Source organism: Lycorma delicatula, chromosome 1 (assembly GCF_047948215.1).
Source record: "Lycorma delicatula isolate Av1 chromosome 1, ASM4794821v1, whole genome shotgun sequence".
NCBI lineage: Eukaryota > Metazoa > Arthropoda > Insecta > Hemiptera > Fulgoridae > Lycorma > Lycorma delicatula.
Genome location: NC_134455.1, coordinates 34,319,119 through 34,342,555, shown reverse-complemented (window position 1 = coordinate 34,342,555; position 23,437 = coordinate 34,319,119). Strand labels below are relative to the sequence as shown.

Below are 23,437 nucleotides of genomic sequence, written 5' to 3'. Positions count from 1 at the left end.
TTACCCTTTAAGGAATCAAACAGATAAGCAAACTCTCTTCATTGTAATGTAAATCAAAGAAAAGAGCTTGCTGAATAGTATATAACTCTACTGTATAGACACTGGCTATTTTAGATAGTCCCTAAAATTGGGATTTGACATGTAAAACTATAGAGCTTCCAACACCAATCTCAGTTTTCGACCCATCGGTGAATATGTGGGTGTAGTTTTTATATTCAGATATCAATCATTGAAAAAAATTTTGAATATAAACACCTGGCACTCGGTGTTCTATCTTCTTTTTAAATCAATGCAGCCCTCCACTGATGCATTAGCCACAATGGGGCTTCTCTTTTGGAATTTAACAGGACTTCTGGTAAGTCAATTCAGCCAAAGCATGTTTATAAAAGGAAATGAAGTTTCTATGTATTGGGAAAACCAAGACTTGAGCTGAATATCTTTATTTCAGAATAAAACAGTACGGTTTGATTTTGTTGTGAACAAAATCAGTATGATCCGTTCTACAAGAGTTTGTAAGATAACAAACACCTAAAAATTTTTCACTATTAGCAACAAAAATAATAGTAGCATTGTCATAATTGGAAATTATATCCACGCAAATAACAATGCTACCGCTACTTGAGAAGCACAATGCTTCTGAGTAGACAATACCAGTGAATGGTTTGAGATTTTGAGATCATTTATAAACAATGAGAAGAGGAAGGTATCCAGGACAATTTCTGCAATTTATCAGGGTGTTCTTATAAAAAGATGAAATTTTGTCTCTCATAATTCATTAGGCATGAGTTCACTCGGCTGTAAGTGATTTCACTGTAAGCAGTTCTTGCAACCTGTAGTTAATAATGGTATTTTGTGTGATTTCTTATTTTTGCATTAGAAGTATTGTATTAGTCCTAAATAAACTTGAATTTATCTATGGCGCTTATGTGAAAACTATCTTAATAGTTTTAGTATAATATACATAGTATCAAATATCATTTATATAATTAATATATGTAATTAACAGGTTTTTTAATTTTATTTTTTAGATTTGGTTTTGTCATCAGTTACAAGACCCACACTACCAATATAAATTTGTGTATTTATTAATAAACATTGAATATAAATACGAATTACTGCTGATTTATTTTAAATATACTTCTTTTTTAAACTACTCTAACATCTCTGATTGTTGTTCACTGATAAAACTTAAAAATAAAAATGTTGTGCTGAATTGATCTACTCCTTTCATGAGATCCATTAAGTTATTGCTGTTAACATGACTTAATCTTCTAGTCAATTCATTAACCATTTTGGTAATGGAATGCAATGAAAGCATTTACACCTGGTTTAGGAACCCTATCACCATCTTACAACATAAAACGACATAAATTCAGTTACAAAAAAGCATCATCTTTTAGTGGAATTATTATGATTATACTATAATTGGCATCAAAATCCTGAAGCCTTGCCATTAATTGGATCCACCAAAAGGGGATTTTTGAGTTGCAGATTTATTTATTTGATATATGAGTTATAGTTGTTAATAAGAGTATCTTTGTGTTGTAGGGTGATATCCTACGTAGAATGAATCTCCAAAGACTAGAAAACATATCATTCATGATTGTGAAGGTAATAAGCTCAGATATGGTTTTTAAGATTATTATCATTATTTTTTTTATTTTTTGCATAGGTTCATGAACAAAATATATTTTGTGTTTATCTGATATTAAAAGCACGATTGAAATACTTTTCTACTCTTCTTTTCTTGCAGCTAATTTTCCATCTAATATGAGGTCAAAAGTCGGTTACAAATTCACAAAAAATTAGTTTCCTTCTAATCCTATGATTGGTTTGGTTGATTGTTTGCTACAAAGTGTAGAAAGTAACTTTTCCGCCAAAATCTTCTATAATTTTATTATTATCTTCTGTAATTTACAATGTTGATAGGTTTTCAGTATTACTCACTGAGCTGAAGATCATTTCATCCATTAGTCAAATATTCTTAATTTAGGTAAAATTATTATAGTAATATTTTAGAATACCTTAATTTAAAAAAAAAAACTAAATTACTACTGTAAAAATTATTCAAAACCTCAAATTTTAATTATTGCTAACCAAGCTAATGTAATAGTTAAAATTGCTGGCTAAAATTTATTATAAACAGAAGTAAATTTTTTACACTAATAATATAAATCTGTGATCTTGGATTTATAATGCTAGATAGAAATTAAAAAAAAGAGGGAAATATAAAAATTTCATCTACAAGTGGGCTAGTCTACCAAGTAATAGATCTGTCACTTTTTAATTTACAGAATATCCCAGTTACTATATAAAAGTTGCACAAATAGAATCTTTAGATTTCCCTTGCCCAAATAAGTACTGGTGGTAGCAAGCAAGATGAGGTCTTAGAAAAAACAAGCATAAGCATGTGACAAAAAATCAAATTAAAGTAATACATTACCTTCCATAGTATGTTCTACATTAATCCAGTTTCCGGCTCTAAATATGAAATATACATTTTCGATATATTTGGCAGTTAATATACACGTGTCAGGTGATAAATGGTAATTATCCTCAATTACGACTTTCCAGAGTAGAGGTTTAACGTACTGAAAATCTTGAACTGGTGTGTACGTTGTTTTCCATTCACAAGGGAAAGTTTTTTCAAATTCAAATATTACTACTCCATTATTATCATCTATACTTATATTTCCTGGCCACTTTATTGGCCCTTCAAATTGTAATCCCTGTGATATCCAGTTATACTTTAATCTTAAAAAATTGGGATTTACAAAATGTATATAGACCTGAAATCATGATAACAATTATAAATAAATTCTTGGGTAATTTTTTGAATGAACTACAGCAAGTTCATTTGTTTTCAAAACAATATTCCAATTGTTATTTTTACTGTTATTACATTAAGTTTAAATTATCAAATGGTTTGGTAATTTAACTTTGAATTATTTCTGTTACTTTGTCACCTAGGTTAGGTTAAATTAAATTACAGTTCTGCTATTTACACTTACATCAAACAAATGACTCTTAAGTATTAAATTCAGTCCTTAAATATTTCATTCAACTTGCTTCTGGTACTTTACAAACTAGATCACAGAAAGTGTTTTAATGAATAGCAGTGGAGCTTGAGTTAGCAACGATGGATTAGTTTATGACCATCTCCATACTCGAAGAACTGCAATGAAAAACAAAATTCAATGTCCGAACAAAATCTAGTCTGAAGAATCGAGCTTCAGGATAGTTAACTCTAGTCTATCGCTTCTATATGTGTTCATACAATCTTGGTATACATAAATTTTCGACACACTTGACTTTGAATTACCAAAAGATACGCTGTTCATCAATCTAAATATCCTGCGTAACAGAATTTAAACTACATTATCACCTACTTCAAGAAAAGAATTATTGTTCTAATCATTGAGTATTCCAAAACAAGTTTCTAACTACTTTTCAGATGAATTTACATGAACAGACTTACTCAGGCAATAACATATGAACTTTAAAATATATTTATTAATAGTTGTGCCTTTATAATAATAGTTGATATAGAAAAAAGGAAAATAAAACAAGGTAAAGGGAGGAGTTAAATAATGGTAGACAATTATGGAATAGTAAAAGACAGAAAGCTAGGTAATATTTTGAGATCAGTAAATAACGGAACGGAGAGCAATAGACCTTGCAGTTTAGTTATTATAGTTATATACATGACAAAGATGAATGTACTTCTTTATACATTATAATAGGATACACAACAGGAGAAAAAGTTTACAGAAGGTTTATTAAAAATATTACTATGTTTATTTGTGCACCTTGTTTTTTGGATTACATACAAGGAATGCAACAGAAGTATTTAGATTAACAGATATAAATAAACCTTAATTAGTTCAGTTAGAATAATAGGCAGTGTGTTGCTTTTACACTGTTGGGTAAAATAACATAATTACACAGGTCAAAAAAAAAAATAATTTGAAACTGAAACCTTGTTCCTCACTGATATCACCCAAGTTTAAAAGGAAAAAATACAAATGAGTATGTAAAAAATGAATTTTCAAAGACATTCTGCAACCTAAATTTTTGTATTTCACTAAGAGTTCATTTATAATCTGATCATGGTTTTCATCTTTTTTTTCCAAGAAAACCAGTAATGACATTTTTGAATTACTTCCATGCTGTAAGTTCTTTAGGATCAGTTTGCTGTCAAATATATTTTCACGAATTAATTTTCTTATTTGTGGCCAGATGAATTATCACTCTTTTAATTTGGCTTCACTTAATTGTGAAAAAACCTCAGCTAAATATTTAAAGTAGTCTCCATCTTTATCTAATAATTTTACAAAATTTGTCATCAAGCCTAGTTTTATGTGTAGAGATGATGAAATAATACGATCTTTCGACAAGGGTAGTATAGACTACATTTTCCTGTCCTGGGGTAAACTGATTTCTTTTTTGCCAGTCTTTAACTGCTTAGTGTTTATTTGTAGCTCGACTATCCCACAAAGTCAAGAAACATACATTTTGTAAAGCCACTCCAGAGACCAAGAAGGCAGTTACTTTTATACGGTTGAGTACTAGATTGTGAATACCAATGTTCTTTGGTGGTTGGGTTTCAATTAACCACACATCTCAGGAATTTTCGACCTGAGACTTTACAAGACTACACTTCATTTATGTTCATACATATCATCCTCATTCATCCTGTGAAGTAATTAATACCTTACGGTGATTCCGGAAGCTAAACAGGAAAAAAGAGAGATGACCAACATCATGGGATTCCCTTTTACCCTTCTTTTTCCCCATTCAGCATTTAGTAATTTACTTTTTTATTCACTCTACCATCTTGGAATTTCCCTTTTTTCTTTGTGGGAAATCCCCTTTTCTCCAGTCCTGTTGGACCGAGAGATTTGAAATCGAACAGGGTTGCTAATTTAATTATTTCGACTACAATTATCAAAAAATTGATCGAGACGCTTTTATGCAACTTTTAGACAATGCTAGCTGTTCCGTTCCACGTCGAGCCGTCCGGTGCTGTGATCTAGTGGGTGCTAGCGCTAACCGGAAGCTAGTACTAGTATTCTACATTAGAGTCCCGCCCAATGCGGTCACATTATTCATTTCTTCCGGGTGGACAATTAGTGTTAGTCATATTTTACGTAAGAATCCCGCACACTGCGGTCGTGTTTTCATTTCAGTCCAAGGGGACTCATAGTTTCTTGATAATGTTCAAGTTCAATTATGACTAAAGTGTCATACATTCTTAAGTTTAATGTAAGTATGTAATACAAACAAAATGTCAAGGGTGACAAAAAATTAAATATAACTATTCAAGAAGAACGTAGCGTTACTTCATTTCATCATCTACCATCTCATCAAAAATACAGTCCACACTAGCTCTAAAACCTACCATACCTTTTTGTGGTCCTCCGTCGCCAGATCAAGTGTATCGAAGTGTTGCCGGATAAAAGGACATGATCAATCATCAACTAGTAGAATTCGCAAGGCAGTATTCGTAAGGTCGGATCAAGCGGTATTTATAACTTTATTTATAAGCAGTGTTAAATAGAATTACTTCATGTTTTAGAAGAACTGTTGTGTGAACACTAATTTCATAGAACATTGTATTTGAAATGTAGTTGTATAGAATTGAATATGTTCGAATGGGTTATAACATGCTGTTACGCGCAAGACTATTACGATAGCAGGTAAACGTTGTGGGCCTTCAGAGCGGTTTTTTTTTGTAAGCTTCTTTCTTAGAGCTGTACTGCGTACGCGCACTCACGGTCGCAGTTCATGTTACATATTGTTGTGTCTTGTTCATTCACTTTTAATAATAAACAATAACCTAACCGTAATACATAAGCTTGAACCTTGTTTATCTCTACTAGTATTACCTCATGATAATTTAATTTTTAATCAATTTAACTTTATCTCTGTAATGTTGTAATTCCAATAAAATTGAAATTTAATTAAGAAACGAGGTATTATGCAAAACTGCATAAAAAAATTAAAAATATTCATTAATAATTTTAATTCCGAATCAGATGATTATGATCTGTTCACTATAAAATTCAATAAACTATTAGAATACGAAAAAAACATTTTTTGAAGTTCAATTTGAAATAGAATGTATAAAGATCCAACAGATAAAGATTTAGAGGATAGGGACATATATGATAATATTTTTGATAAACTTAAATTCAGACATAAAAAACTAGAAAATCTTTTCAAGATTTCAGACGCAATTGAGTCAAATAAAATAATTGACAAACCCAATCAAATTACATTAAAACCTATACAAATTGAGCTCTTTCACGATGATGAGAGATCATGGCATAAATTTTTGTATCTTTTTAATAATTTTGTCCATAACCGCAAAGAATTTTCCGATGTTGAAAGATTTTATTACCTTACAAATTTCTTAAGGGGTAATGCTTTAGAAATAATAAAAAATTTAACAGTAACATCTGAAAATTATGAAACTGCCATAAACTTACTTAAAGCTCGTATGACAACAAACGACTATCTGCAGCTAAACATGCTATGGAAATTATTAATTTAAAACCATTAAAAAAGGAAAATTCTGAAAATTTATCTAAATTCATCGATCAAATTAATTCAAATATTAATGACTGAAGAATCTAAATATTGTTATTTAGAATTTATTATATACAATTAATTACTCAAAATTTAAATTTAAATACTTTAAGAAACTGGGAAAAACAGTGGAAAATAATGAATTTCCTAGGTTAGAACTACTCATTTCTTTCTTAGAATGTAAGCGTAAACTACTTGAATCCACAGACAGGATTCAATGTAACGAAAAGCCACAGCCGCCTAATGTATGTTTTAGCGGCAAAAAGTATGATTATTCAAAACCTAGTTCTAGTAAAAATGTATTTTATGTAAATAATTCTATGTGAACATTATGTAAAACTAGCAACCATCAATTGTATTGATATAATAAATTTTTAAGTTATAATGTTAATGAAAGGAAAAATTTCATATTTCAGTAAAAAATTATGTCTTAATTGTTTAAGTAAACAGCATATTGTAAAAAGGTGTCAAAGCAATCGTAAATGTAAAAAATGCTCACGGAAGCATCATACGTTAATTCATTTAGATAAAACGCTGCATGAGCTAGCAATTAAATCTTCTAAGCCGAATCAAGCTCCTTCGGCTAATAGTTCATATTGTACTTTAAAATCAGAAGCTAACAAGTCTGTTTTACTTGCAACAGCTGTAGTTAACGTTAAAGATAAAAATGGTAATTTCATCGAAGCCAGGGTCTTACTTGATTCCGCTTCGTTGATTTCATTTTGCATTGAAAGGTTTGCTGCTAAACTTGGGCTTCAAACCAAACCTGTTTTAATGCCGATCACAGGTATTAGTAATGTTGTCACTAAATCTAAGTTAAGTGTTGATTTAAATATTAATTCTACATATGAAGATTTTAATTTTAATTTGAAATGTCATATACTGCAATCTTTTACAGGTCTGTTATCTAAGGATTTTGTAAACGTAACTGACTGGGAAATTCCTTCTCAACTTTTTTTTGCCGATCCTTATTTTAATATTCCTGGGCAAATCGACATTCTCCTAGTAGCTCAATATTTCTTTTCGTTGCTTAAGCCAATTCTAATCATACCGTACTTCAAGAAACTCGTCTTGATTTCATAGTCTCTGATCAAATCCCTATTAAATCTAGTAAATGGAAAACTAATTCAAATTCAATATCACTTCTTGTTAGTAATGAACAGCTTTACTCTCAATTAGAATCATTTTGGAGATCTGAAGAGATAGAAAATCGTTTATCGACCAAGAAGGAATCTTTCTGCAAAAACATTTCATTGAAAATACCTTTCGTGATGACAAAGGCAGATTTGTTGTACCTCTTCCTCGTAAGGAAAACTGCACTTTAGGAGATTCTTATGAAAATCCAAGGCATCGTTTCAATTTGTTACATCGTAGATTTCAGAAAAACGCTAAACTTAAGGAAGATTACTTCCATTTCATGAAAAAATATCAAGAATTAGATCACACGCAACCGGTAGATTCATCTCAGTCTAAGGTTTCATCTGAAACCTTTTATTTGCCCCTCCATGCAGTATTTCGTGAATCTTCCACCACTACCAAAACAAGAATAATATTTGACGGTAGTGCAAAAATATCAGACGGACTTTCACTACATAAATGCCATTCCAACGTTCCAGATATGTTTGACAATTCTGATTCTTTCATCAAATTAGATAAGGATGAAAATATCAAGACACTTGGATTATTCTGAAATCCTCAAGGGGATGATTTCATTTAGCAATTCAAACCGAAAGATAATAATACTTTAATACTTCTTACACTAAACGTTCTATTTTATCAATTGTTTCTTCATTGTTCGATCCTTTGGGTCTACTTGCTCCTACAATCGTTCCATTTAAGGTGTTCATCTAAGAGTTATGGAGCGCTAGCCTTCAACGGGATGAAGTTCTTTCCGCTCCGTTAGCAGAAAAATGGAATTTTCTGTATTCTCAGCTCAAATCTTCAAGTAATTTTAAGATTCCTAGATTAGTTAAAATTAGTTTTAGTAAGAGTTATCAATTAGATGGATTTTGTGATGCAATTAGTAGCGCATATGGTGCATATCTTTTCATCAGATCTTTTTTTTTTTTCACTCTACTCCCCCGGGCCGGTCCGACTGGTTGGTATTGCGCCACCCAGGGGAGTGTCTGGTAAACTCTAACGAGCCTCTCCGCCTACCGGCTGAACGTCCGGCATGGCAGGTCGGCTCGCCGGTGTCAGCTCTTTTGAGTGATTTTCTGTTTGCCCATTTGGAAACCACGACATACCTCAAATAGCCGTAGCGTGGCACCGGGTCTTATCTTACTCTTCTTCTTCATCGGAACCTATCTAAACCCTTGGAGTCCTCAGTGGATCATTGAGAACGACACACCTCAGCGTGCCGTCTCTCACCACTGAGGCTGTCCACCCTACCCTATTCTACACTAGGAACCTAGTCGCCTTTCATCTATATCCTTCTCTGTTAATACTGCTACTATAAATTCCGTAACCTTCTTCCAGTTTATTTCGCTCCTCAACATGTGCTCTAGGACCTCTGCTGGGCTCATACCTATTATGCCACAGTTCCTCCTTTTAATTGCCCACCTCTCGCAGCAGAAAAATGTGTGTTCTGCATTGTCAATTCTCTTACAGTACATACATTCTGGACCGGGCCTTCTTCCAACACGATGGAGGTACTCATTGAAATTGCCATGACCTGTAAAAAACTGCGTGATATGATAATTTAACTCACCATGTTACCTGTCTAACCATAGTGTAAGATCTGGAATCAGCTCCTTCGTGCGTCTGGCTGGTCCATCCTCCTGCCATCTATGTCTAAGTCTATCTTTTGCTTCATTTGCTTCGAGGCCTTGCGCCCTCTCGATTCTATTTAGGGCCATTAAGTTTATTGGTGGCACCCCAGACAACACGCACAACGCCTCATAGGAGACCGTCCTGTAAGCTGTAACAACCCCCAGCAACAGCCTCCTATGAGTACTAACCAGTCTGTTCAAATTTCTTTTAACCCTGACTGAGTGCCACCACACTGGTACTGCATATAACATCATAGATGTCACTGTGGACGCTATCGCTCTTCGCTTAGTGGGTCTTGGAGCTCTCTGCGAAGACATTATTATATTCAAATTCTTAGTCATCTGTTCACCTTTGGCACATATGTCTATTATATGCTGGGTGAACCGGCAATTCCTCTCATAGTCACACCCAGGTATTTAATCTTTTCGACCTCTGTTATTTGTTGGTTTCCAATTTGGATAGCCGGACGGTCTAAAATCCTCTTCCCTGTGAACATAATATATTTACATTTTTCTATTGCCAGCTGGAGTCCCCTCTCTTTCAACCAATTATCTATCGTCCGTAACGTGTTGTTAGCACTCTCTTGTACATCGACAGTTGTTTTACCCTTGATGAGTATCGCCAGGTCATCGGCATAGGCAATTACTTGTACCCCATCCTGATAGTCTAGTCTTAATATCCCGTCGAAGGCCAGTATCCAGAGTAAGGGTCCCAGTACAGACCCCTGTGGCACACCGCCATAAATAGATCATCAGATCTGTTGATAGCAATGAACACGTTGAAATCGACTTGCTGTGTTCAAAATCTAGAGTTCCTCCTGTCAAGCAAATCTCTATTCCAAGGCTTGAGCTGAACGCGGCTTTTCTATTATCTCGTTTATTCAATAAGGTTAAGTGTATTTTAGGTATAAGATTTGATTCGATCCACTTTTGGTCGTATTCTCAAGTGGTACTTTACTGGTTGTCATCCCTTCCTAATCGATGGAAAATATTCGTCGCAAATAGAGTTTGCGAAATTAAAGAGCTAACGAAGGAATGCTTATGGAAGCACGTTCTTTCAAGGGATAACCCTTCAGACATCCTGTCACGTGGTTGCATGCCGGATGCATTATCCTCGTCACAACTCTGGTGGAATGGTCCGTCATTTCTAAATCAACAGGAGAACGCCTGGCTATCCAATTCGCCTATCATTTCTATGATTTCGCCCAAGAAAGAGAAGAAGTCTAGCAAAACTAATGTGTTTTCAGCTGCTCTTCAAACTACAGAAGCTGTAGAACTTTCAAAACCATTTTCATCGTTCACACTAACATTAACCATATTTTCACATTGTCGTCGCTTCATTTCTAATTTCAAAAATAAAAATAATCGTATATTGTCAGATCTTTCTCCGGAAGAAATCAATTTCACTCTGGAAATTCTTGTTCGTCAAACACAAGAACTGTATTTTACTAAATAATTAAGCGATGTAAGGAAAAATGCTGCTGTATCAAAGAAAAGCAAATTAGTTTCTCTCAACCCATTTTTGGATCAAAATGATATCATTTGCCTCGGAGGTCGTTTAAGTTTTTCAAACTTGTCTTTAGATGGTAAACACCCTATAGTTTTAAGTCCTCATAGTTATCTCACTCGATTGATTATTTCTCATGAACATTTAAGATTATCCCATGGAGGATTACAGTCAATTCATTCCTCACTTAGGCAGAAATATTGGATTGTAAACTCTAAAATCATAATTCGCTCTGTCGTTCATAAATGTTTAACTTGTTTTTGTTTTAGAGCTCAGCCTCAGACTCAGTTACTTGTTCAACTGCCAAAAGAAAGAGTCACAATTTCCAGACCATTCCACTCAACCGGTGTTGATTATGCCGGCCCAGTACTTATCCGTCATGGTGGGTGGCGTACTCTACCTACCTATCCTTCAACTATTAAGGCTTACATCGCATTGTTCGTACGTCTCAGCATAAAGGCAGTACACCTTGAACTTGTAACTGATTTATCTACACAAAGTTTTATAGCTGCCCTACGAAGATTTGTAGGGCGCCGAGGATTGCCTTCTCATATTTTTTTCTGATAATGTAAAATTCTTCTGCGGTGTAAATCGTATATTTCTTCAAGAAATATATGATTTTCTTAAAACTGATATTAAATCTTTCTGCGCTTCAAACAACATAAAGTGGTCTTTCATTCCTCCTTACTCTCCTAGTTGGGTTGGTTTGTGGTAAGCTGCTGTGAAGAGCATGAAGTTTCACTTGCGAAGAGTTATGGGGAATTCCTTTCTAAATTACGAAGAGTTATCCACTTTGTTAACCCAGGTAGAAGCACAATTAAATTCCAGACAATTGTACTTACCATCATCTGATACGTCTGATCCAACTCGACTTACTTAATTTTTTATAAATGTCTTAAGACGTTACTACATAATTAATATTTAATCTTTAAGAAATAATTGGGTTGGCAACTCTGTGTAATATGATTTTCTTAGAAAATTCCTATATTTTAACTTGGTTGTAACCGACAAGCTGTTGCGCTTGCGTAGAATTTATATTTATTTACACACATATATAAAAAATAATGAAAGAATTGTGACGTTACAAGTTGACATTAGGTACTAAACATAATCTCTCGCGCGCAACTTATGTAGAAAAGATTTCACTCAATATGTCAGGGAACCGCTGTAGCCGATTAGTTTAAGGCGTCAGTCAGCCGCGTCCCGTAGTCAATCGTTCTGAAACCTAGTCAGACTAGTTATCTTTTTTTGCTTTAAACATTATTTAAATCTACCGCTCACTTGTGACGTCAAAAGTCATAGCAGACGATTACAACAGCTTACGTGCTATCAACCTTTGAAATATCGATATAAATAATTAGTATTTCAAGCAAACAAAATAATTAGGTCGGTAACCCTGTGCTATTTCAAATCCCCCGGTCTTACAGGACGAGGGAAAAGGGAATTTCCCACAGGAAAAAATGAAAATTTCAATATGGCTACTCCTCCCACGTGACCAAAATCCTGCAACGGGATTGGCTAGAGGAGCGTGGCCGGCATTTAAGCACTACTGTCATAAAATTGTTTTTCTCAAATACTTCAATGAAAACAAGTTTTTCTCATATTAACAAGGGCGAAAGTTTTTATTTAACTTGGTTCATTAGCCGAATTAACTGACCGACCGATCATTGTTAGTTGAATTCAATTTATAATTATTGAAATCTCTGCTAGTCCATTTTATCACTGTGAATAACGAAAGAGAATTTTTCTACACGAGATAAAAAAGGATTTGTAGAGTATTAGAACTGTGACGTTGCAAACACGTCATAATTCTATTAGAAAAGAAGTCTTTTTTTTCTTCATTGTATCGTAAGATAAAGCAAATTCTTCATTATTGAAGAACGAGAAAGAAAATAATTAATGTATATGTGGAATAACGCGTTTGGTTTAATTTAATTATTTAAATTCGAAGTAAACAATTTTCAGAATATGCGAAAGTTACGATATTTCTCTAGAACAGTAGAACATGACTATTGCCTCGGTTTTTTTTTTTTTTCTTTTTTTTTTTGTCTTCAGTCATTCGACTGGTTTGATGCAGCTCTCCAAGATTCCCTATCTAGTGCTAGTCGTTTCATTTCAGTATACCCTCTACGTCCTACATCCCTAACAATTTGTTTTACATTTTCCAAACGTGGCCTGCCTACACAATTTTTCCCTTTTACCTGTCCTTCCAATATTAAAGCGACTATTCCAGGATGCCTTAGTATGTGGCCTATAAGTCTGTCTCTTCTTTTAACTATATTTTTCCAAATGCTTCTTTCTTCATCTATTTGCCGCAATACCTCTTCATTTGTCACTTTATCCACCCGTCCGATTTTTAACATTCTCCTATAGCACCGCATTTCAAAAGCTTCTAATCTTTTCTTCTCAGATACTCCGATCGTCCAAGTTTCACTTCCATATAAAGCGACACTCCAAACATACACTTTCAAAAATCTTTATCCTGAAATTTAAATTCATTTTTGATGTAAACAAATTATATTTCTTACTGAAGGCTCGTTTAGCTTGTGCTATTCGGCATTATATATCGCTCCTGCTTCGTCCATCTTTAGTAATTTTACTTCCCAAATAACAAAATTCTTCTACCTCCATAATCTTTTCTCCTCCTATTTTCACATTCAGTGGTCCATCTTTGTTATTTCTAATACATTTCATTACTTTTGTTTTGTTCTTGTTTATTTTCATGCGATAGTTTTTGCGTAGGACTTCATCTATGCCGTTCATTGTTTCTTCTAAATCCTTTTTACTCTCGGCTAGAATTACTATATCATCAGCAAATCGTAGCATCTTCATCTTTTCACCTTGTACTCTTACTCCGAATCTAAATTGTTCTTTAACATCATTAACTGCTAGTTCCATGTAAAGATTAAAAAGTAACGGGGATAGGGAACATCCTTGTCGGACTCCCTTTCTTATTACGGCTTCTTTCTTATGTTCTTCAATTGTTACTGTTGCTGTTTGGCTCCTGTACATGTTAGCAATTGTTCTTCTATCTCTGTATTTGAACCCTAATTTTTTTAAAATGCTGAACATTTTATTCCAGTCTACGTTATCGAAAGCCTTTTCTAGGTCTATAAACGCCAAGTATGTTGGTTTGTTTTTCTTTAATCTTCCTTCTACTATTAATCTGAGGCCTAAAATTGCTTCCCTTGTCCCTATACTTTTCCTGAAACCAAATTGGTCTTCTCCTAACACTTCTTCCACTCTCCTCTTAATTCTTCTGTATAAAACTCTAGTTAAGATTTTTGATGCATGACTAGGTAAACTAATTGTTCTGTATTCTTCACATTTATCTGCCCCTGCTTTCTTTGGTATCATAACTATAACACTTTTTTTGAAGTCTGATGGAAATTCCCCATTTTCATAAATATTACACACCAGTTTGTATAATCTATCAATCGCTTCCTCACCTGCACTGCGCAGTAATTCTACAGGTATTCCGTCTATTCCAGGAGCCTTTCTGCCATTTAAATCTTTTAATGCTCTCTTAAATTCAGATCTCAGTATTGTTTCTCCCATTTCATCCTCCTCAACTTCCTCTTCTTCCTCTATAACACCATTTTCTAATTCATTTCCTCCGTATAACTCTTCAATATATTCCACCCATCTATCGACTTTACCTTTCGTATTATATATTGGTGTACCATCTTTGTTTAACACATTATTAGATTGGCTCGGTATTCTTCATAAATGTATTTATTTTTAAAACGATATTTGTATAACGATAAAAAAATCACAATTCATTTATTTCAAACAGTTTTAAAAATGTACGTATACAAAATTATTGACAGTTATACAAAATGTTCAATTTTTATTAATGGTAAACTTATCCGTTAGTATGATGAAATGTTTGTGGGGTAACTTTAGTAGTAAATATCCAGATTTTCATTTATCGCATCAGAATGATTATGTAACAATAGTAAATGGTTTTAAAATGGAAATTTAAAATGCAGTTATCTATTAAACTATGATTATCTTTATCAAGGTATTGATAATGTAAATTCAATATTTTTATTTAGTTTCTTAGGATTATTTGTGAGAGAGAGAGAGCGAAAGAAGTATCCTCAATGAAATTTATTTTTATGCAAATAGACTATATTTACTTCTTTTACAAAGTAAAGAAGTATTGTCATCGCGAAAAACTTCGGTTTTCGGATTTCAACGGAAATATCCATTTTGACCATCCCTGAATCCAATCTGACTAGTTTCGGCGTGATGTCTCTACGTACTTACGTATCTACCTTGCATAACTCAAAAACGATTAGCCGTAGGATGTTGAAATTTTGGATTTAGGACTGTTGTAACATCTAGTGTGGCACCTTCTTTTTGATTGCAATCCACTCTACCAAAAGTGTCCAAAACCCAAAATTCCCAAATATTTGATTTTGAACTTTTTCTTAACTAGAGTAGTAAGCCCTCATTGAGAGCTTTTCAACGATGTATGGTACTTATTTTCATTATTTTTCAGTTGTACTTATTTTCATTGGTTCCAGAGTTATAGCTAAATTAAATTTTAATTAATGAAATATTTGGATTTTAGAAGGGGAAAGCACATCGGTTCGAATCGGACTTCATCTCCTTTTTTACCTTTTTTTTAAATATATTCTTTTATTAATAATTATTAATCTGTGATTGTAAAAACAGTTTTACGGTAATTAATAATTCAATAATAATAAAAATAAAACATGTCAGAAGTTATTAATGAAATAAAATTTTATTTACTTTTTATTTAAAAAAATATGTATGTGTAATTTAATAGGCGTACAAGAAAGTCTTGTGGTGCCCGCATCAGATTTTATATTTCGTATTATCAAAAAATATTAAAATTACCTGTGGAAATCTTGTTCCTGTCATTAACGTGATAACAATACAATTAAAATACTGTTTAACTTGCATTGTTGTAACTGAAACAAAAAAAGGTTATGCATCCGTAAATATAATAAGCTGAAATATTGAAAATATCACAAGTCTTACGTAGAACAAGAAGTCGGAGTAAGAAGGAAAGCCAACTAGAGCCAACAAATTTTAATCTCACTCGCTTCATGAAATTAAAATTATTTTCCATGTCTTAAAATTCCTATGGTACTAATTATTATTGAAAGTAATCTGATCTTTCCGTATATCTTTTAATTAGCATAAATTAATTTTTAATATGTGCTTTACTCACTTTATTTTTCAAATAATCAAAGTATTTTTAATAAGAAATTCCTTTTCATGAATTATTTAAATTAATTAGGTTCACAATTACCTAATTACAAAATTAAAACGGCAAACATTTTTTCTGGGAAAATATATTTCAACTTCTTAATTTAAACCTTTTCGACAGAGATTGTAGCTTAACTAATTTACATGCTATTACAGTGAAAATATTCCAGATTATTTGAATAACTACTTCACAACACAATAGCAGGAAGCGATATAAAATGCCGAATAGCACAAGCTAAACGAGCCTTCAGTAAGAAATATAATTTGTTTACATCAAAAATTAATTTAAATGTCAGGAAAAAAATTTTGAAAATATATGTTTGGAGTGTCGCTTTATATGGAAGTGAAACTTGGACGATCGGAGTATCTGAGAAGAAAAGATTAGAAGCTTTTGAAATGCGGTGCTATAGGAGAATGTTAAAAATCAGACGGGTGGATAAAGTGACAAATGAAGAGGTATTGCGGCAAATAGATGAAGAAAGAAGCATTTGGAAAAATATAGTTAAAAGAAGAGACAGACTTATAGGCCACATACTAAGGCATCCTGGAATAGTCGCTTTAATATTGGAAGGACAGGTAAAAGGGAAAAATTGTGTAGGCAGGCCACGTTTGGAAAATGTAAAACAAATTGTTAGGGATGTAGGACGTAGAGGGTATACTGAAATGAAACGACTAGCACTAGATAGGGAATCTTGGAGAGCTGCATCAAACCAGTCAAATGACTGAAAACAAAAAAAAATAGAACTATACGAAAAGGAAGCAGAAACAGAACAAAATAAAGCTGTAAAAGTTGAAAATCGTTTATTACAAGAAATAAAGAAGGAGCTGCAAGAGAGAAATATGTTACTAAAAGAATTACTATAGGAAAAACATTTAAAAAAAACACGTGTCCGGCAACTATGATGCCCAAAATTTCAAACATGTACCAAGCACAATCATCAAACCGAAAAGTGAGGTTATAAAAACAAACTTTTCAAAATGATCAAAGACAAAAGGATTTATTAATACCTATTAAAGAAGTAATTAATAATAGTAAATACTTCATTGATAATGAACTTCTTAAATCAAGATCTATAATGAAAAAAAATCAATTAGTAATTGGGTAACTGTCCGCTTTATTAAAGAATTGAAGGATAATATCTCATTATCAAATGAATAAGTTTAAATGAAGTGCAGCAAAAAATGTGTGTATGTAATTTAATAGGCGTACAAGGTAGTAATGTGGTGTCCACATCAGATTTTTTCTGTAAATAAGCAGTTTGAAAGTTTTGTTAATTTTTTATTAATATTGTAACAATATTATAGTAAAATAAGGAAATTAAGTGACTTGTTTCGTGAATTAAATAACTCATAGATCAAGATTTAATCTTATGGATTATTAACATTCCTTACTTTTATTTGTACAGTTATCAGTAGTTGCATGTTCGGATCGTTCTTTACATATGTCTAACAACATTATTATTACACACAAATATCAATAGAATATATACAATCTAAGTGTTTATTTAAATTAATTTTCTTACCTGATGGATATAATGTAGAATTAAATAATTAAAATCATGAAAGCGAAAGGTAGTTTTTTTTTTTAATTCCTCACCTGTATTTTAAATGTTTACTTTTCATTTTTTTAAAACAGGTAGTTCTTTCTACTTAAAAAAATTGGAAATCCAAACCCGGCAGATAGTGGAAAGATTTACTGTAATGCTTAGCTGTTTAATCACCTATAATAAATATAAAGTAACTATTTGTTTGAATTATGATATGAGTATAAATTTATTGTTATCTGATCATAATTTTGTACATATTGTTTGATAAACTGATCAATAATTTAATCGCTTGAACGTGAGGTAAAATTTACCTGTGTAGCAGTTTCAGACCAACCTTTGTTGTATTTTTCAGAATGTTATTTTAGAAAACGATATGAATTTTTCTTAATTCTTTTACTTTTAAAAGAATAATCGATTAAAAAATAAATTATGATATATGTTGTACATATCCTGTAAGGGATATAAACAAAACTTTATTATTTAAATTAACCTCCTTTTCTATTTAAAAATAAGTACCTTTTTTATTTCAATTTTCATCTAAAAACTTGAGGTGATCTCTTATATACCTATACAGAAACTTGTCCTGACTGATTTATCAGTCTGGGCGTTGATGAATCAACGCCCAGTTTTTGGGTATCCGAAATTTGTTAAAAAGCTCAAAAGTGGTGGCCTGTTTGTTGAAGTAGGTGATGAAGATCAATGCCGAAAACTGCGCCCTTAGATAATTACGCTGAATTTCAGCAAGGGAGTCATCTATCGCAGTGACTTGGTTGACGTTTAGTCATCTGAAATTACAGAAGAGTTGTCACCTCAGTCGCTCACGTTTGTGCAGAGGTTTAGAGGATTATGAAAAAGAAGATTGGTGTTGATGTATCTACATCCTCGCTAGTTCTAAGCATTTCCAGTCGGACGGTTCCTAACCATATAAACGTTGATTAATTTTCGTCCGTATGCGATCATATATACCGAACCTAGATGCTGCTTCCAGTCTTAGGGTTTTGGTTACACCAAAATTGGTTGCACAAAGGAACAGGTTTGTGCACGTTGCAGCCATACATAATGATAGCGCACATGCGCTGCAAAAAGAAGATGTATAAAAAAAGGAAAGCTCTATAAAAAAACCTTTACATCTTCTGGTGTAAAGGTCCACACTCGGCAAAGTCTGGGGAATGTTCCCTTTATAAAGAAGAAAAAGCCATATTTGAAGTTATAGAAGGAACAGTAGTACAAAATCGCGTTGCTGTGACTCTATTTCATATCATTTAACTCAAAGACGAAGTGGTCAGAATGTTTTTGTGAGCTGCAAAATATATTTACATAGCCTAAAAACCTAACTGATGTGGCCGTTAAGGGGTAGCGTAGCGCGTAGTTTGTAACCAGGCAATGCAGGAAAATACAAGCTTTTTAGTTATACTAACATACTGATTATTTTGATAAGACTGCAATGTTGGTTAGGATTACTTCATCAAGCACTAACAAGTTCCATATAATTTGTTTCTTCTTTCCGCTGTGAACAACTGATCTACAGTATTCTTATCTTTTTTACTTTTTTGTCTTCAGTCATTTGACTGGTTTGATGCAGCTCTCCAAGATTCCCTATCTAGTGCTAGTCGTTTCATTTCAGTATACCCTCTACATCCTACATCCGTAACAATTTGTTTTACATATTCCAAACTTTGCCTGCCTACACAATTTTTCCCTTCTACCTGTCCTTCCAATATTAAAGCGACTATTCCAGGATGCCTTAGTATGTGGCCTATAAGTCTGTCTCTTCTTTTAACTATATTTTTCCAAACGCTTCTTTCTTCATCTATTTGTCGCAATACCTCTTCATTTGTCACTTTATCCACCCGTCTGATTTTTAACATTCTCCTATAGCACCGCATTTCAAAAGCTTCTAATCTTTTCTTCTCAGATACTCCGATCGTCCAAGTTTCACTTCCATTTAAAGCGACACTCCAAACATACACTTTCAAAAATCTTTCCCTGACATTTAAATTAATTTTTGATGTAAACAAATTATATTTCTCACTGAAGGCTCGTTTAGCTTGTGCTATTCGGCAGTCGCTTTTATATTGGAAGGACAGGTAGAAGGGAAAAATTGTGTAGGCAGGCCACGTTTGGAATATGTAAAACAAATTGTTAGGGATGTAGGATTTAGAGGGTATACTGAAATGAAACGACTAGCACTAGATAGGGAATCTTGGAGAGCTGCATCAAACCAGTCAAATGACTGAAGACAAAAAAAAAAGAAGCTTTTGTAATTATTATAATTATTATTAATGTTATTGTTGTTGCTGCTGTTTTTTGTAATAATGAAAATAATATTACGAAAGATATTTCTATTAGTAAGTTTTTAATAAATATCGTCCATTACATAAAATATTTTTTATTTCATGTTTACTAATTTTATTTACAAAATTAATGAATAATCATTAATAAATTTCATATATCTATATGTAATTAAAATTATTCCAAATAACGGTAAGCTATTTTTATCAAAATATTACAAATATTGACTTATTTTAAATGATTCATTCATTAAAATTTAAACAAGTATAAAATTGATAAAATTAAAAGAGCAAAGAACACTTTTAACTTCATAATGATATTTTTCGTAGTATTTTTGAACAGATTTTGAAGATTTTCTTAAATCTTTAACGTGTTTAGTTTCATATGGCTCGGCAGAAAATTTTTTCTGGTTATCTCAGAAAATATCACTTTATTGAAATGTGTTCTAACGGAAATAATTAATTGTTAAATGTAAAGACAAATCCCGTGGTTGTTTCGGAATCAGCTATAGGGGACCGCCCCTGGCGATGTGGTATACTCGTCAACTTTGATTGGAGCGTACTGGGGAAATAAAATTCCCAGGGTGAACAAAAACCAGTGAAAATGGCCAACGACCCTAAAGGCAGAAGAGGAAGACTTTCCAACGGCGGAAGGTAGGATGAGCGTAGGGAGATAAGCCGAATAAAACCCAGGGTAGATACAGAGAGCTCTGTAAGCTGGAGAAGATGCAGTCTGTCAAGTAGAAGGTGTAATCTTCCAGGTTGGTGGTTAGGTTTGGTGTTAGCAACTTCACCCTTGAAAAGAAAACGCTACGAAATCAAAATATGACCCGTGGATTAGGATTGAAATTATAGATAACGAAAATCGACATGTGAAAACCAAACGGGGACGTACCTTAAATATTACATGCTGTAATGTGCAAACAATGTTGAGAAGAGGCAGGCTAAGAACGCGCTGGCTCCAGGATGTAACAAATTATCTGACAGCGATAGGGGCAGAAGATGGGCGAATCGTGAAGAAGGTCAAAGCCCAAGCCGGGCTGTAGCGCCAGGATAAGAAGAAGAAGAAATGCAAATACCTATCGACTTCTTTGATTGTTCAAAATATTTTATCAGCTCTCAAATTACATTTCTTTTACATTTTTATAATAATTTTTTGTTCTTAGTAGTTGAAGACTGCCTTAAAATTCTAAAAAACTGTTGCTTTAAACCTAAGATTTTATTATCTGTTAAAAAAGGTCACCACCAATTAATTATTAACAGTGTACAAACAGTGAGCATTTGTTCCGACTGTTCAACCCATGTTAAAATAATATCATTTAATTACGTGCTAGAAAAATTAGTATTTTTTTTCTTTTCCGCAATACTTGGTAATTTTATCTGTCAGATGAACTACTTTGTAGTTTAAAATTAGAATCCAACAAAGCTAATATTCCAACGGGTAATAAATAGTATTTTTAGCAACCATCACACAATCCTCTTGCTTCTTTTTCATTGCAAAATGTGACCAATCAATAGTATTGAATTTGTTATAATTATTTTGAAATTTTTTAGATGGAAAAACATTATCGGTAAACACATAGTATAATAAAAAGCAGTGCCTATCTAAGAAATTTCTTTATTTTGTAAGTAAAATTCCCTCTTTATCTTCGATTTAGTCCTATCTTATGTTTTTTAATTTGAATAGACTATAGTCTGGAGAAGAAGGGATGTTCAGTGTAAGAGGAAAGAGTATAACTTCTATATGATTCGCAGATAACATGATTTTTAAGATGAAGCACAGGATATTCAACAGGAGATTTCAAAATTAGAAGACACTATGATATAATATAATATGAAAATGAATGTTAACAAAACTAAAGAGGATAGGAGAAATCAGAGGAATCTTCAGTTATTTTTTCTTATTCACTTCACAATCACGTTCGTCTTCGCATTCACGACGAAACAAGAACTGAAAAATTAAAACACAGTGCACTGTAGCTGATCATCTACTTATCTACTATAGTAGTGTAGTAGTGGTGAGTTAAGGACGATTTCAAGGTCTTTCGACGCTGCTGAATGAGGTGAAGCATGTTTAAAACCCCCGTGCGAGGCTAGATGAGACAAGGTGAGTACCCCGTGCGAGGCTAGAACAGCAAATGACTGACAGATACGACCTTCCAGCCGGACCGACATACTGTGCAATTTGCACAGGAACCCCCACTTCACCGTCCTTCTTGTCGTATCATTTATCTATCTATACTGTTATCGCATCCTGTTATTATCGAAATAAGTTACCCATCATTATCTATGACCTTCGCGCCTGACAGTTATACTGTCCTATCAACAAAGGAAACGCCTACTGATAAGAAGTCAACCGAAACAATATTATATATCGGTATGCCAATTAGCTCTACACTGTTATCGCATCCTGATGTTTCAAAATAAATTACACATCGTTATCTACGACCTTTACGCAATACACACACACACACACACACACACACACACACACACACACACACACACACACACACACACACACACACACACACACACACACACACACACACATACACACACATACACACACACACACACACACACACACATACACACAAGCACGCCTTCTTGTGTTTATGGCGACGCCTGAATTGGGAGAAGCCTTTGACGATAGACTCCACCATGTTGAACGCTTGCGCCTGGGGCAGTTGAATCAGCATCATGCCCGGGCGGCCACCGGTAAAGCCATGAGGCCCCTTGAGAAGTACAACCTCGAGCTTCTCTTGGTCCAGGAGCCGTTCGCGGTCGGGGGCAGAGTGGTCGGCTTCCATGGAATGAATATTATTCATTCTGGTAGCGGACGGCCGTTCTCCGTGGTCGTAGTTGGCTCAGATTAATTGGGTGTCATTTGGATACCACAATGGTCGGATGAGCAAGTCATGAGGGGTACGCTCAATGTCGTACTAGTGTCAGGATAATTCAGCTTGGTTGGAGTATCGATGAATTGCTGGCGAAGTTGTGTAGGATTCTGAACAGTCTCCCGGGCACCAGAGTGCTGGTTGCTCTGGACGCTAATGCCAAGTCTCCCGCCTAGGATTCACCACTCACTGACCTAAGAGGCGCTGGTCTCGAACATTTCGTGGAAGCCAGGAACCTCTACTTGCTTAATGATGCAGAACAACCGCCAACTTCTTCTTCCGGACTGGGAGAAAGTTACATTGACGTCACTGTGGTGACGGGCGACTTGCTGCGAAGTACAAGTAGTTGGACTGTCTGGCCCGAGGCCAGTGTGAGCGATCATAGGCTTGTAACCTTTGAGATCGTTTACGGCGGCGGTCTAAGTGCTCCAGATTAGATTCGCAATAACCTAAGGGTCCTGTATCAGCACAGGCTGCAGCGCGAGTGCGCAGCTGGGGGTTGGAGTGACGCATGGAGCACAGAGAATAACTGGAACTGATGGCTGAAAAATTCGGCCGGGTCATCAAGACTGGCCAGTCCGCTGAT

At 33.8% G+C, this 23,437-nt stretch overlaps 1 protein-coding gene across 1 annotated transcript in view; it reads right to left on the bottom strand.

The window, feature by feature from the left end:
* The window catches only part of LOC142318081 (uncharacterized), a 42,207-nt gene extending 24,384 nt beyond the window's left edge, over nucleotides 1–17,823 (bottom strand). The window contains exons 1-3 of the mRNA XM_075354608.1: nucleotides 17,637–17,823; nucleotides 15,739–15,812; nucleotides 2,444–2,789 (exon numbers count right to left, since the gene is read on the bottom strand). Coding sequence (XP_075210723.1) covers nucleotides 2,444–2,789; nucleotides 15,739–15,804 — 412 coding nt within the window. The 5' untranslated portion in view covers nucleotides 15,805–15,812; nucleotides 17,637–17,823. The remainder of the gene's footprint in view (nucleotides 1–2,443; nucleotides 2,790–15,738; nucleotides 15,813–17,636) is intronic.
* Between the last annotated feature and the right edge of the window lie 5,614 nt (nucleotides 17,824–23,437).